Source organism: Gymnoscopelus microlampas (assembly GCF_963454915.1).
Source record: "Gymnoscopelus microlampas genome assembly, chromosome: 10".
Classification (NCBI taxonomy): Eukaryota; Metazoa; Chordata; class Actinopteri; order Myctophiformes; family Myctophidae; genus Gymnoscopelus; species Gymnoscopelus microlampas.
In genome coordinates this window covers 39,668,469-39,680,968 of record NC_139947.1, presented here as the reverse complement: position 1 = coordinate 39,680,968, position 12,500 = coordinate 39,668,469, and the positions used below count along the sequence as shown (strand labels likewise).

At 43.9% G+C, this 12,500-nt stretch overlaps 1 protein-coding gene across 2 annotated transcripts in view; it reads right to left on the bottom strand.

Annotated features, from left to right (window-relative positions):
- The window catches only part of LOC311053686 (nucleolar protein 4-like), a gene marked incomplete at its 3' end in the record, with an annotated part of 162,713 nt that overhangs the window by 116,558 nt on the left and 33,655 nt on the right, over window positions 1–12,500 (bottom strand). For both annotated transcript variants that reach the window (XM_084069351.1, XM_084069352.1), the window contains exon 3: window positions 5,122–5,233. In XM_084069351.1, coding sequence (XP_083925477.1) covers window positions 5,122–5,233 — 112 coding nt within the window. The remainder of the gene's footprint in view (window positions 1–5,121; window positions 5,234–12,500) is intronic.

Below are 12,500 nucleotides of genomic sequence, written 5' to 3'. Positions count from 1 at the left end.
ATCAATTTGATCTTTTCTACCCCCCCCCTCTCTCTCTCTCCGTCCCTCTCTCACTATTCCTTCTCTCATTTCAGTCGTTTATCTACTGACCTACTAAGGGATGTGTCTAACATCTGGAGTGTCTATGGAATAGAAATGAACACCATGGGCACAGGATCGATATGGCTTGGCGAATAGACATGAGCATCATCATCGATTGGTGATTGATAGTCCAGGGCAGGGTGTGTGTGTGTGTGTGTGTGTGTGTGTGTGTGTGTGTGTGTGTGTGTGTGTGTGTGTGTGTGTGTGTGTGTGTGTGTGTGTGTGTGTGTGTGTGTGTGTGTGTGTGTGTGTGTTCGCTTGCGTGTGCGTGTGTGTGTGTGTGTGTGTGTGTGTGTGTGTGTGTATGTGTGTACGTGCGGGCACACGTTCGTGCATGCATGTGTGTGTGTGTGTGTGTGTGTGTGGCTGCCTGGTAATATATCCCAGTGGGTGATAGACAGTGTGTTAGCCGATTATGTTATATGTGATTGATTACCTGACAGAAAGTTGTAGATACCCCCTCTACAATGTGTTTTTAGAAATGGTTCTTTCACATAAGGTTTGGGGCCCCTAAAAGTGTTGTGTGATGATACTGAAGGGTCATGACATTCATTTAACCCATTCAATCCGGATATGCATCTCTGTCATTTTCAATTTTAGTCATATTTTGTACTTTGGCAATTAAAAAATAGCAGATATACAAGCTCATAGCGCATCACTGCATGCCACACTATGAGCTTGTAGATCTGCTATTTTATTTAATCGTGAAAATGTGTGCAAATCTTTGAATATATATTTTTTTAAGCAAATATTTGTAACTTACAAAATATACAGTATATACAGTATATAAAATAGCAGATCTACAAGCTCATAGTGCGGCACGAAGTAATGCGCTATGAGCTTGTATAGCTTATTTTTTTGAATAGCCAAAGAAATCTAAAATGACACAGATGCGTTTGAATGGGTTAAGATTATGGGAAGATAATGGGGGTGTCCCGATTCTGAATCAAAATGGAAGACAAGCTGTCCTAGTAAGGTTAACCACTTAAACCCCAGCATCTGTATTGTGGGGAAGGCTTTCGCAGAAAATAGCCGATCGACAAGCTGAGAGCTTGTCGATCGGCTATTTTCAGCGAAAGCTTTCCCCACATTAACAGAGAACAGAAAATACACTAGTATAGAGCCCTGGGGGACTCCGTCACCCATATGGGGTTTAAGTGGTTGATGATATTATTTAGAAAATTAATCACATTAACCCTGGAGTCCCTATATTCTGGGCATGTCATAATATGTGAACATTTGGCAAACAATTAGGCAATCATTTGATTAGAATTTGGCAAAAAAATTACAGATCTACAAGCTTTTATATTTCGCTATTTGACGTGCAACAAAGTAAATGTGGTGTTGGTACAGCTTTTGGGACATCCAGCACTCACTCACGCACACACGCGCACACACACACACACACACACACACACACACACACACACACACACACACACACACACACACACACACACACACACACACACACACACACACACACAGCCTGCTGCCTGTGTCAATTAAACATAGCCCCAGTCCACAGTGATTAAGTACATTTAATAATTCACACATGAACTTTAGTGGGAGTCACTTCGGCATCGCCATGGAGGAGCTGAGGTCCTGCGTGTGTGTGCGTGTGTGTGTGTGAAGGAGGGGCAGGAGTGGGGGTAGACCCCCACAGGGTGAGAAGGCAATTAGATGCTCTCTCAGAGTGGCGCCCAGTGATGGGGCAACACTGGTACAACACACAAACACACAGACAGACACACGTGTGGGTGCATGTGTGTGTGTATGTGTGTGTAATGAGGACTAGATAGCTAGCTTTATGGGCAGTGCTAGTTGTATGTTTAGCTGCAGTAGGTCTACACACAGGGCAAGCTCTGAGGAGAGGCACGTGTTGACTTTCTTCAAATGGAATAATTCATACTGTATCTCTTTTTTTAGTCACTATTCATATCACAAACCTTATGTCTCACATTTTGCCTTTGCAGGTGTTTATCTATCTAACTGGACTGTAATCCTATAAATATCCAAGGCATACGTACCCTGCTGTCCACCTGTAAACATTCTGTTATTATATTTTGTAAACTTGTTTCAAAAAGCGCAGTGTTAAAGTTGTTATTATGTAGCCTGTATAAGGAACGGTGTCTTTGTCCTGTGGCTCCAGAAGGCCAAGAAAGGCTGCAGTTTCTATGAAACTGAGTGAGTTCAAATCCTTTTGTGTCTAAAATGTGTCCTTCCAAAACACCAGTGACTCAAATGTCTGCTCCTCACCATCTGTCCTTCCTGTGTCCCTCACGTCCCTGACAGTATTTCTTCTTCCATTAAACAATAACTTTGTGCCTCCCCCCGCCCCCCATCCCTTCTCGCTCTCTCTCTCTCTCTTTCTCATTCCTCTCCACCCTTCCCTTGTGTAGAAATGAGCTGGTTTCCTGGACCTTTTTTTTCTCTTTTCTTTTTTGTTAAAACTGTGTTAATTAGGCTAATTGAAGAGAGAGGCAGGACACGCCAATGACTCCTCCATAATCAGACACAAGAAGAGCCGGGGGGGTGGAGGGAGGGAAAGAAGGGAAAGATGGGACAGGATGAGAAGGACAGAGGGGGTGGATGGATGGATGGATGGATGGATGGGTGGATAGATAGATAGATGGAAGGATGGATGGATGGAGAGAGAGAGAGAGTGGGGTATGGGAATGACATGGGGAGCTTGGAGGAGGGTAGAACAGGATGGCGAGGGGGGTGGAGGCAGGGGTGGGGGGGGGGGGGGGGGCAGGGAAGGGTAAAAATAGACATGGGGGGGTATAGGAATGGGACAGGAAGCTGGGTAGAGGGGGATGGTGGAAAGAGAGATAGAAGGATGAGTATGCAGCCCAGAGCAGGATGGGGGGATGATGTGAAAACAATGTGGAGGAGTGTGTGTGTGTGTGTGTGTGTGTGTGTGTGTGTGTGTGTGTGTGTGTGTGTGTGTGTGTGTGTGTGTGTGTGTGTGTGTGTGTGTGTGTGTGTGTGTGTGTGTGTGTGTGTGTGTGCGCCAGCGTGCGTGCGTGTGTACATGCGTGCGTGTTTGTATGTTGGAGGGGTACTGATGGAGGAGAAGAAAGGGGGATGGGGTGGAGGATGTATGTGAGGGGCTGCCTTTAGGGTGCCAAGAGAGACAGAAATGGAATGAAAGAGGGATGTTGGTGGTTGGCAAAATGGGAGGTGGGGGTAGGGATGAGGGGGTGGGGGGGGTGTGAGGAGGAGGGGAGTGAGAACGAAGACATTGAAATGGGGGTCTCGGCATCTCCTGGAAGAGAGGGTGCAGAGTGTGCCGGCTGGCTGTCGAACAAACCTTTCAGCTGACAGACTGACAGGAGGTTCACTGTCCTGGTTTCCAGACGTATTGATTCATGATCTTACCGACAAGAAATGCGTTTCTGAAAGCAGACGATGGCATGAGGAACGGCCATCGAGGGCCATGGGGTTATCAGTGCCACACTGCAGCCAGATAAAAACCATTTCAAACCTCTCCACCTCATCTGTATTGAAAATACGTTGGCTCTTCTAGATGACAATCCCGTCGTACAATGGATATTGAACGGGTACCAAATAAAATAAAACTATACACGAGAAACTGCAGAATCACACAAAGTCAAACAAATCAAATATGAAAAGTTAAGTCAGGAAGTTTTTCAAATAAGATCCGTAACGCCTGATTTATACATGGTTGTGTGCCGGCGTCGCACACCAAAAATAGGAGATCTACAAGGTTATAACGCTGGGGCACATTGGGAGCTTGTATCGCAACCAAGTATAACTCAGACATAATGCGTAAAGTGGAGACAGATGCTGAATGGCTTTTATAGCATTACATTACATTACAGTCATTTAGCAGACGCTTTTATCCAAAGCGACTTACAATAAGTGCATTCAACATAGGTAGGGAACAAAACTACTACCAGAAGTCTTAAGTGCATTTCCTGCAAAAACAAGCAACCAAGATCATATATCAGCTACCTACTTTCTTAAACAGATGAGACAAAATAGCAAAATCAAATGAGCACAAGCTAAAACAAATAAGTGTATCGACTAAACAAGATCCAATAAAACAATACAACAATAAAACAAGAGTTTGTACAACTAGTTAACAACAAGTAGGCCAGGCAAAGAGGAAGGGTAGTGTTTCCTGAAGAGGTGGGTTTTCAGCCTGCGGCGAAAGATTGGCAGTGACTCTGCTGTCCTGACATCAGTGGCAAGTTCATTCCACCACTGTGGGGCCAGAACAGAAAAAGTCGTGACCGCGTCGATCGACCAGAAGGACCCTTGAGTGACGAGGCAATCAGTCGGCCCGAGGTGGCAGACCGAAGTGGTCGGGCAGGGGTGTAAGCATCGACCATAGCCCGGAGGTAAGAAGGGGCTGTTCCTTTCACTGCCCTATAGGCTAGCACCAGGGTTTTAAACTGAATGCGAGCCGCTACGGGGAGCCAGTGTAGAGAACGGAGAAGGATAGTTGTGTGGGAGAACTTGGGGTATAGAGCCCTTAGGAATCTGGTCAACTAAGTATAGGGTTTAAAACCCAATATATGTCTTACCTGAAGATTCATTTAAGTTTCATTCAGGAATAGGCAGCTCAAATGTATCTTTTATTTAATTGCCTTGCTATACATACGAATATAGTTAAGCCCTTGGATACCATGGCAACTACTATGAAAACCCTGCAGCAAAGGGGATGAGGTGAATATAGTACATGCCTCAGTACCCAGGCTCATGCAGGCAGTTCCCAGGTTCCTCATAATCAGAACAAAACTGATCCGGGTTTAACAGTGACATTAAAGCAAGTTCATGTGCTCAAAGAATAAGTACTGTATGTATACCATATTAAGCCACTGGACTAACAGAGAGAGAGGGCAGGGGGTTGTTAGAAAGAGGAGGAGAGAAAGACACCATAGAACTTAGAACCTTCAGGTGAAGGTGAGAGAGAGAGAGAGAGAGAGAGAGAGAGAGAGAGAGAGACATAGACAGACAGACAGACAGACAGACAGACAGACAGACAGACAGACAGACAGACAGGGATACCTTTATAGTCTTGTCCTGTAGTACTGATGTGCATTCTCTTCTGACATTCTCCACAGCTCATCAGAAAACGGGTCACCGCCTCTCTGGGCAGAAACGCATAGGTCTCCGCTATCTGAGAGAGAGAGACATAGAGGAGAAACAGAGAGAGAGAGAGAGAGAGAGAGAGAGAGAGAGAGAGAGAGAGAGAGAGAGAGAGAGAGAGAGAGAGAGAGAGAGGAGGTGTTTAAAATGGTCTCACAACGATCATCTACACCAGCCAAGACAGACTTTTACAACAAGAGTTCCCAAACTTTTGACAGAGAGAGTTTTTTTTATGTTGACAACATTGGCCGTATACATACTGTACTGTACATAATGTACAGTATAACATATATGGTAATGATGCAAGTTGGGAATGCATGCCCCACCTGGTAGTAATAGCTGTACCCAGTGCGGGTACCACAGTGTGTGTTACCACAGTTATAAACGGGCACCCGCCTACTCAAGAATGATGCAAGTTAGGAATGATGCACGTTGGTAATGCATGCCCCACCTGTTTATGCAATAAGTAGTTGTCGTCAGGGGTGCAGTGGGAATTCTTTTACTGGTGGAACGTTATTTCAATACAGACACACTCCGACCAGCATTTCTTTTTTGTTTGTTTGATGTTTGATACATTTTTGTTAGGTTTACGTGTGCATAAGTAATTTTAGTGAGATGTTTTTGTTTCATTTTTTATTTAGTCTTAGTCTTTGTAACTTGTTCAAGGAATGCCTTAATTTATAGACGCTAAGAAATAAATGTAGGATAATAGAATGCATCGGTCAATCGGTGCCTGAGTTAAGCCGGGGACAGACAAACATAAGCACACACAGGTTTCGAATTGGTTCCCCTGGTGGCCCCAGTTTGAAATCTTGTGTTCTACAATAGGGCATAGAATCAGAATCATCTTTATTGTCACATCACAGGTTCACAGGTGTAAAACAGTGAGTGACCGTTTTGATTGTTTCCAGAAAAGAGAAAGAAGAGAGAGAAGAGGGTGGGGGTGGGGGGGAAATGTGCATTTATTTGAAAAAGGTGCATGAGCATAGCAGCTGGTATCTGTTCCTAGACATTAGTGCAAGAGTATCAGTGCATGTACATGTAGATTAAGGTGCAGAGCAGCAGTGGTGGCCATTTGGTGGTGCCACAGACAGGAAACCCATTCATTTTTATCATAGAGATTTCCGAAAATATGAATATAAATGATTATAAGCTTGGAACCAAAAAAAGGGTATTTATTAAATACAGTATATAATATAATTAAATATTCAAATATTTTTTGATTCACCAGGAGCCTGGATGGCTTGGTGCCAGGCTTAAAATGATTTATATAAATATGTGGCACCACAAAATGGCCGCCACTGCTATGCCTTATACAATTAGTGCAACAATAGTGTGATCTGCAGAAACCAGTGAAGCTGTCTGAACTGAAGTCACACACACAGACTCTTGTGAATGGCAGTGTGCACGCAGTCACTGCAGGTGACAGGTGAACTCTCTCTCTCTGCCAGCTATAGTACCCTGTCACCTCTGTTACAGCATAACGGCTTGTTCAGCAACACATGGCCTTGGGACAAATACACATACCACATTTTCAATGCATTGCAACTGCATTTTGTATGCATTGTCTGTGTCACAATGTATTGACTGATGTATTTACTGATTATATTGTTTATTGACTTATTTATCTATGTAATTATTTTATGTTGTGATATGTTCTGCTACTACTTAACATTTTAGGTATTTTTGACACTATTTATCTTCTATGCTGATGTCTTACGCAAAAACCCAGTGTTTACTCAATCACCTCAGTTTATGTCTGTGTATATACTATATATCTGGGCACATAGATCATACTTTTCTGTACATATTTATCATAGCTTTATAAATTATTACTAATATTTGCCTTACGTGCCTCTCCAGTCTACACACAGCCTACTATGTTTAGTGACACACTATTTTGGAACTTGAATGTTTGTAAACAACCCCCCCCCCCCCTCCAATAGACACAAACACATACAGACATGCATGTGTGCATGTGTGCCTACACACACACACACACCCCACAGGCAGTGAGCAGCCTTGTATTGGTTTTATCGCAGGAATATAATCTGCATCCATTTGCTTACAGGACACCCCTGCAAGGTATGTTTGACTTAACATATGATGCAGTGGTGTGTGTGTGTGTGTGTGCGCGTGCGTGCGTGCGTGCGTGCGTGCGTGCGTGCGTGCGTGCGTGCGTGCGTGCGTGTGTTTGCGCGCGCATGCATGCGCACATATGAGGCCTTGGCATACGAGGGCATGAACAAGTCATGCGATGATGTGCGAATATTTATGATGCGAGGGACGGACAAAGACACAGAGAGAGATGATGAGGTGAGGGGAGGAGGGGTAGAATAGAGAGAGAAGAGAGAGAGAGAGAGAGAGAGAGGGGAGGGGGGGGCGTCTTGTTGTACTGGAGGGCGCAGCAGAGAGAAATGTCAGCCACAGCCTACAGGGGCTCTGGAAAGACAAGGTGCAGTCCCTATGATTGACCAAAAGAGGGCAGTGTCACCAACTGAGAGGACAGGCCAGACTGGGCCTGGTGGGACTGGGGTCAAACCATTAATCAGTTCTGTCATCAGGTGGACAAACTTTACAGTTTACTTTACATGGTGCTCCTCATCCATGTTAGCTCACCGTGGAAGGGGTGGGACGGGAGGGGTTCATTAGGATAGTTAACTTTACAGCTTCCAACCTCACCTTCGCAACCACCTCCAGATTGTCCAGATTAAATACAACTACAGAGCTACTGTGGCCTTCCTCAGTAGCTTAGCTTAATAATTTACTGTTCAACATTTGTATTGAACGATGTGAGTGAATGGACAATGCACTTAACTGTATGTTGGTATATGTTTTTAGATTTTTGTGCGACACTGCTGTAAGTATAAAATAGGGTTAAAATAAGTGGTTAATCAGACTAATGGATTTAGTCGGTTATAAAGAATCTAGTAGAATGTATTTGTGTTGGGACACCTGGTAGAGCGCATACTATTAAGGCGCATACTATTAAGGAAGAGTCCTTGCGCAGCCAACCTGGGTTTGAATCCGACCTGAGGCCCTTTGCTGCATGTCCTTCCCCATCTCTCTCTCCTGCCATTTCTCGTCTCTCTCCACTATCAAATGAAGGCTTGAAGATGTCCCCAAAAATGACTTAAATAAATAAAGAATAATAATTGAATCGTTGATATATAAAAGGGTTAGGGTTAGAAATAAAACAAGCTTCTCTATAATTCGATTCATCCAAAAAGTAATCGGAAGAATTATCACTAAGAAGATAGTTGCAGCCCTACTTCGGAGTACGCACATAACAGCTCAGAATTGCCAGTAGGTGAGTGGGTTGTGTCGACCATATACTGTACAGTAATTTCACTGTCCCCAGTTCGATTCCAGCTGGACCCCTGTGTTGCATGTCCCTCTCTCTCTCTCTGCCCTCGGTGTCCTGTCTCTCTACTATCCTACATGAAGCAAAAACTGAAATTAAATAAATAAATCATGCTGTCCAAATATATTTTCCATTTCAACGCTCTGCTCTGCCTCCAGACCTACTTGTACAATACAAGAGTATGGTCTGGGCCCAATATGATGCATGCAGACAGCGGCAGGCCGTTAATGTAATATTGCTGTTTTTTATTATTATCATTAACAAAAACAAGTGGTTCTGTAGCATTCAGTTTACTTTAACTTTTGACATTTCTTGTGTTATTTAGAAAATAAATTGCGAGGGCAGATAGAGAGGAGACAAGATGAGAGTCGGATTGGTACTCTCTACTCTGGTCCTCGCCACTTCACATGGAGCATACAGTAAACTTAGTGCCTGGTTGAGCTACCAGGCACTTCCACTATTAGAACATTTTAATGGCAGACAAAGCAATGATGCATTTGTGTGACCTTCCTCGGGCAAGTCGCTATCTAAAAACGTGAAAGTGCGAGACAGTGTGCAGGAATATTAGATTCACTTTATTGGCTTGATGACAAGGAATGTTCCAGTGGTATGTGAAACACTTAACACTACTGACAATTGACAATAGTCAGTTATCTCATGGCTACAGAAAAGGAGCATGAACCACTTAGGCTACAGTCACACCTCCTGTAACTTTGTGTCTGCCTATGTGTTCGTCTTTTTGCAAATGGTTTTAAATGGGAACGGAGCGTTTTGTTGGCATTGCACAGCTTTCCACACATGTTGCACACACCTTGGGTTTATGCATTCTATGTCCCAGGGCGTAGAGTAGAGAAAAAGTCTATTTGAAGCAAATAATGCTTGAGACCGTTGCTGCTTTTCCCCCTCTGTCCAATCGGATGAGTTGAAGGTGGACCGGCCTGGCAACGTCAAGACATGTAGAAGGTGCTGCAAGCTACTACTAGTTTTCTAGGCTGCACTGACTGCACAAAACAGGGGGCCGCATACAACCTGCGTTTATCAGTCTGCAACCAGTGTGCAGGTGTGTGACCATAGCCTTAAAAGCTATATACCTAGTTGACCGAATTGGACCTGGGGTCTACACTCGGCCCCTCTGCACTAAATATCTTCACCAAAAATAGGCGATCTACGATTTTTGTTGTAAAATGCGTTAATAGTATTGCGAGTATCCCAGGTGATGCCTGCTGTAACAGACTGGATCTTCTGTGCTTTAGTAATATTGAATACTACAACTACTACTAACAACAACAACATTGAATGCATGTTCAAATGGATACAAAGAGCTAACATATGTTGGAAAAGGAAGGTTTTAGGGCTGTTTCAACCACTTAAACCCTAAATACTTCATTGACCGGGGTTCCCCAGGGGTCTATGCTTGGCCCCCTCCTTTTCCCCTCTACACCAAATCTCTTTGCTCAAGCTCAAGGCTTGAGGTTGTACATTTTCACAGAATGTTCGCCTATTATGACATGCCCAGAATAGGGACACAGGGTATATGTGGCTAAAAGTGTCCAAATTCTGGGGCGTGTGCAAGGTGAAAACCTCTCTTTCTCCCTCTCTGTCAGTCAGTTTAGTTTCAGTATTCTGACAAGAAGGTGAGTGTTTCTGTGTCAGAACCCTAAAACTGGACTAGCGGGACAGACAGCTGTTAAAGTACGATACCTCAGCATTTCACCAGAGATACAAAAAGAGGAATGAAAAGTGAGTGGAAGAGGAAGAGAGAGTTGTGTGTGTGTGGTAACTGCCAGACACACATTATGAAAGACAGAGTGTGTGTGTGTGTGTGTGTGTGTGTGTGTGTGTGTGTGTGTGTGTGTGTGTGTGTGTGTGTGGGGGGGGGGGGGGGGGGGGGTCAGACAAAGAGTCTGAGTGAGTAATAAGAAGAGGGAACAGATAGAGAAAGGGGGAGAGGCAATGAAACGAAGAGAGAAAGGCAGGGCTTGGTTCATAATTTGTTGCTAACTTTGGAGCAAAAACTATGAAGCGAAAGATATCTGTTTTGTATGAATGTAACATTTTTGTCATGAAACGAATTCCAGGTGTATGAAACACATAGTAAAACAACAAGGCTGTGTGTCCACCAAAGCATTTTTTTCACAGCTGAAAACACCAGGTGCTCTTTCAAAAACACCCAGCTAGGAATGCTTCAGAGCGCAACGTTTTATTCAGCTGAGACACCTTGGTAGCTATGATATAGATAGAGAATATCATATACAGTAATATAGTAAATGTCAATCTGAGCCTTTCAAAAACAGTAGGCAAGAAAGACTAATGTCAATCTGACCAGGTTTAGCATACAGATACCATCATCATATAAGTAAGTAAGTAAGCCTTGCCGAGCCATGTGGCCCATAGGGCAGGAGCCTATCCTGTTTCTGTAGCGTGAGGCAGCTTGATGTTCTAGAACATCCCCCAGCCATGATGTACAAGTGCACCGCCTGGACATGATGCTAGTATGTCACAGGGACTTACCCCATAGAGTTAGAAATAATAGAGAGGGCACCGGAAATCCCCGCCCATCCACTTGTATGGAGTTGCTCACCCAGCGCATACTCCCTTTTCACCCCTTCTTCCGGGTTGGGAAATGTGACGGGCGGGGCCTATTTGGGGCCTATGTGACGCATTTTGCATCACTTCCGTGCGCAACCACGTGTGCAAGCTCGTGAGTCGAGCCCATTGATCGAAACCGTTTCCGCTCGTTCGTGTGTCTGGCCCCAGCCGTAACAAGTTGCAGTATCTATGATTGGACAGAATGTCCAATGCGCTTCACTGCTCACTTTCGGTTCTGGGGGCTTGACTTGATGCTGAGTGCTAAGCAGAGAGGCAATGGGTCCCATTTTAATAGTCTTTGGTACGACCCGGCCAAGGATCAAACCCCGACCTCCCAATCTCAGAGGACACTCTAACCACAAGGCCACTGAGCTGGTCATATGCAATGTATTCAATTTTTAAGCCTAGGCTACGCTAGTAGCGGAGGGCTCCTCAAATAACGCAAAGGTCCCACCTCCGCATCGTGTCAAAGTTGTCAATGTTTACAACTTGATGAGAGGATTAAGTGGAACTATTCACACACCATGAGAGTGAACCGGGCAAGTGATCATCAAGTAGACTTGTGTTCTCTCCTCTCCAAGTTTGAGGTCAGTAAATAAATAACAGTAACACTACGCTGATGTGCATCTCTCACTAGTCTATCTGTGTTGTTAACCGAGGTGTTCTATGACTTTGTGCCTGACAAAAGTGAGAGTGAGTATTTCATACGTTTGATGAACCGTGTTGCTCATGAACATGTGTTCATATGTGCATGGCATGTCGCAATCACATGAAAAACATTTAACTCGCTGTGCATTTATGTGGGACAGGCGGCAAGCATCTGTTTTTTTTAAATGAGGCCAACAAGGAAGAGCTGTATCCCCTGCAGTTCTCATTAATGGCACTGTGTCACTATTTCCCCTCCTGCTGGCTGCAGAAAAACACTCCATTCAAGTGAATGAGGTTTTGGCCGGACTTGACACTTGATTTTATTACCTTAGTAAACATTTTCATAAATAGTCTTTTTTTCAATTATATATGCGTTATGGTCCCATTAATAAAAAAAAAAATTAGGGTATACTTCTACTTGTTTCCGGTTGCTTGGGACCGGAAGTTTCAAGATGGTGCATTTGCATTCGCCCAAAAAGTGTTTTCAAAACAGGTCTGTAGAAACCAATGGCGCTCCCTTCGTCCATATTATTTACAGTCCATGATGTGGAAACAGTAGTCCCATGCTGTATTTGGCATTTATGGGGCTATTATATGGTTAAATCAAGGTTAAATCAATTTATTTCATTTTATGAAAAATATATTTATATTAAATAAATCATGGTGCTCCGGCACCAAATAATTGACAAATTAAGCG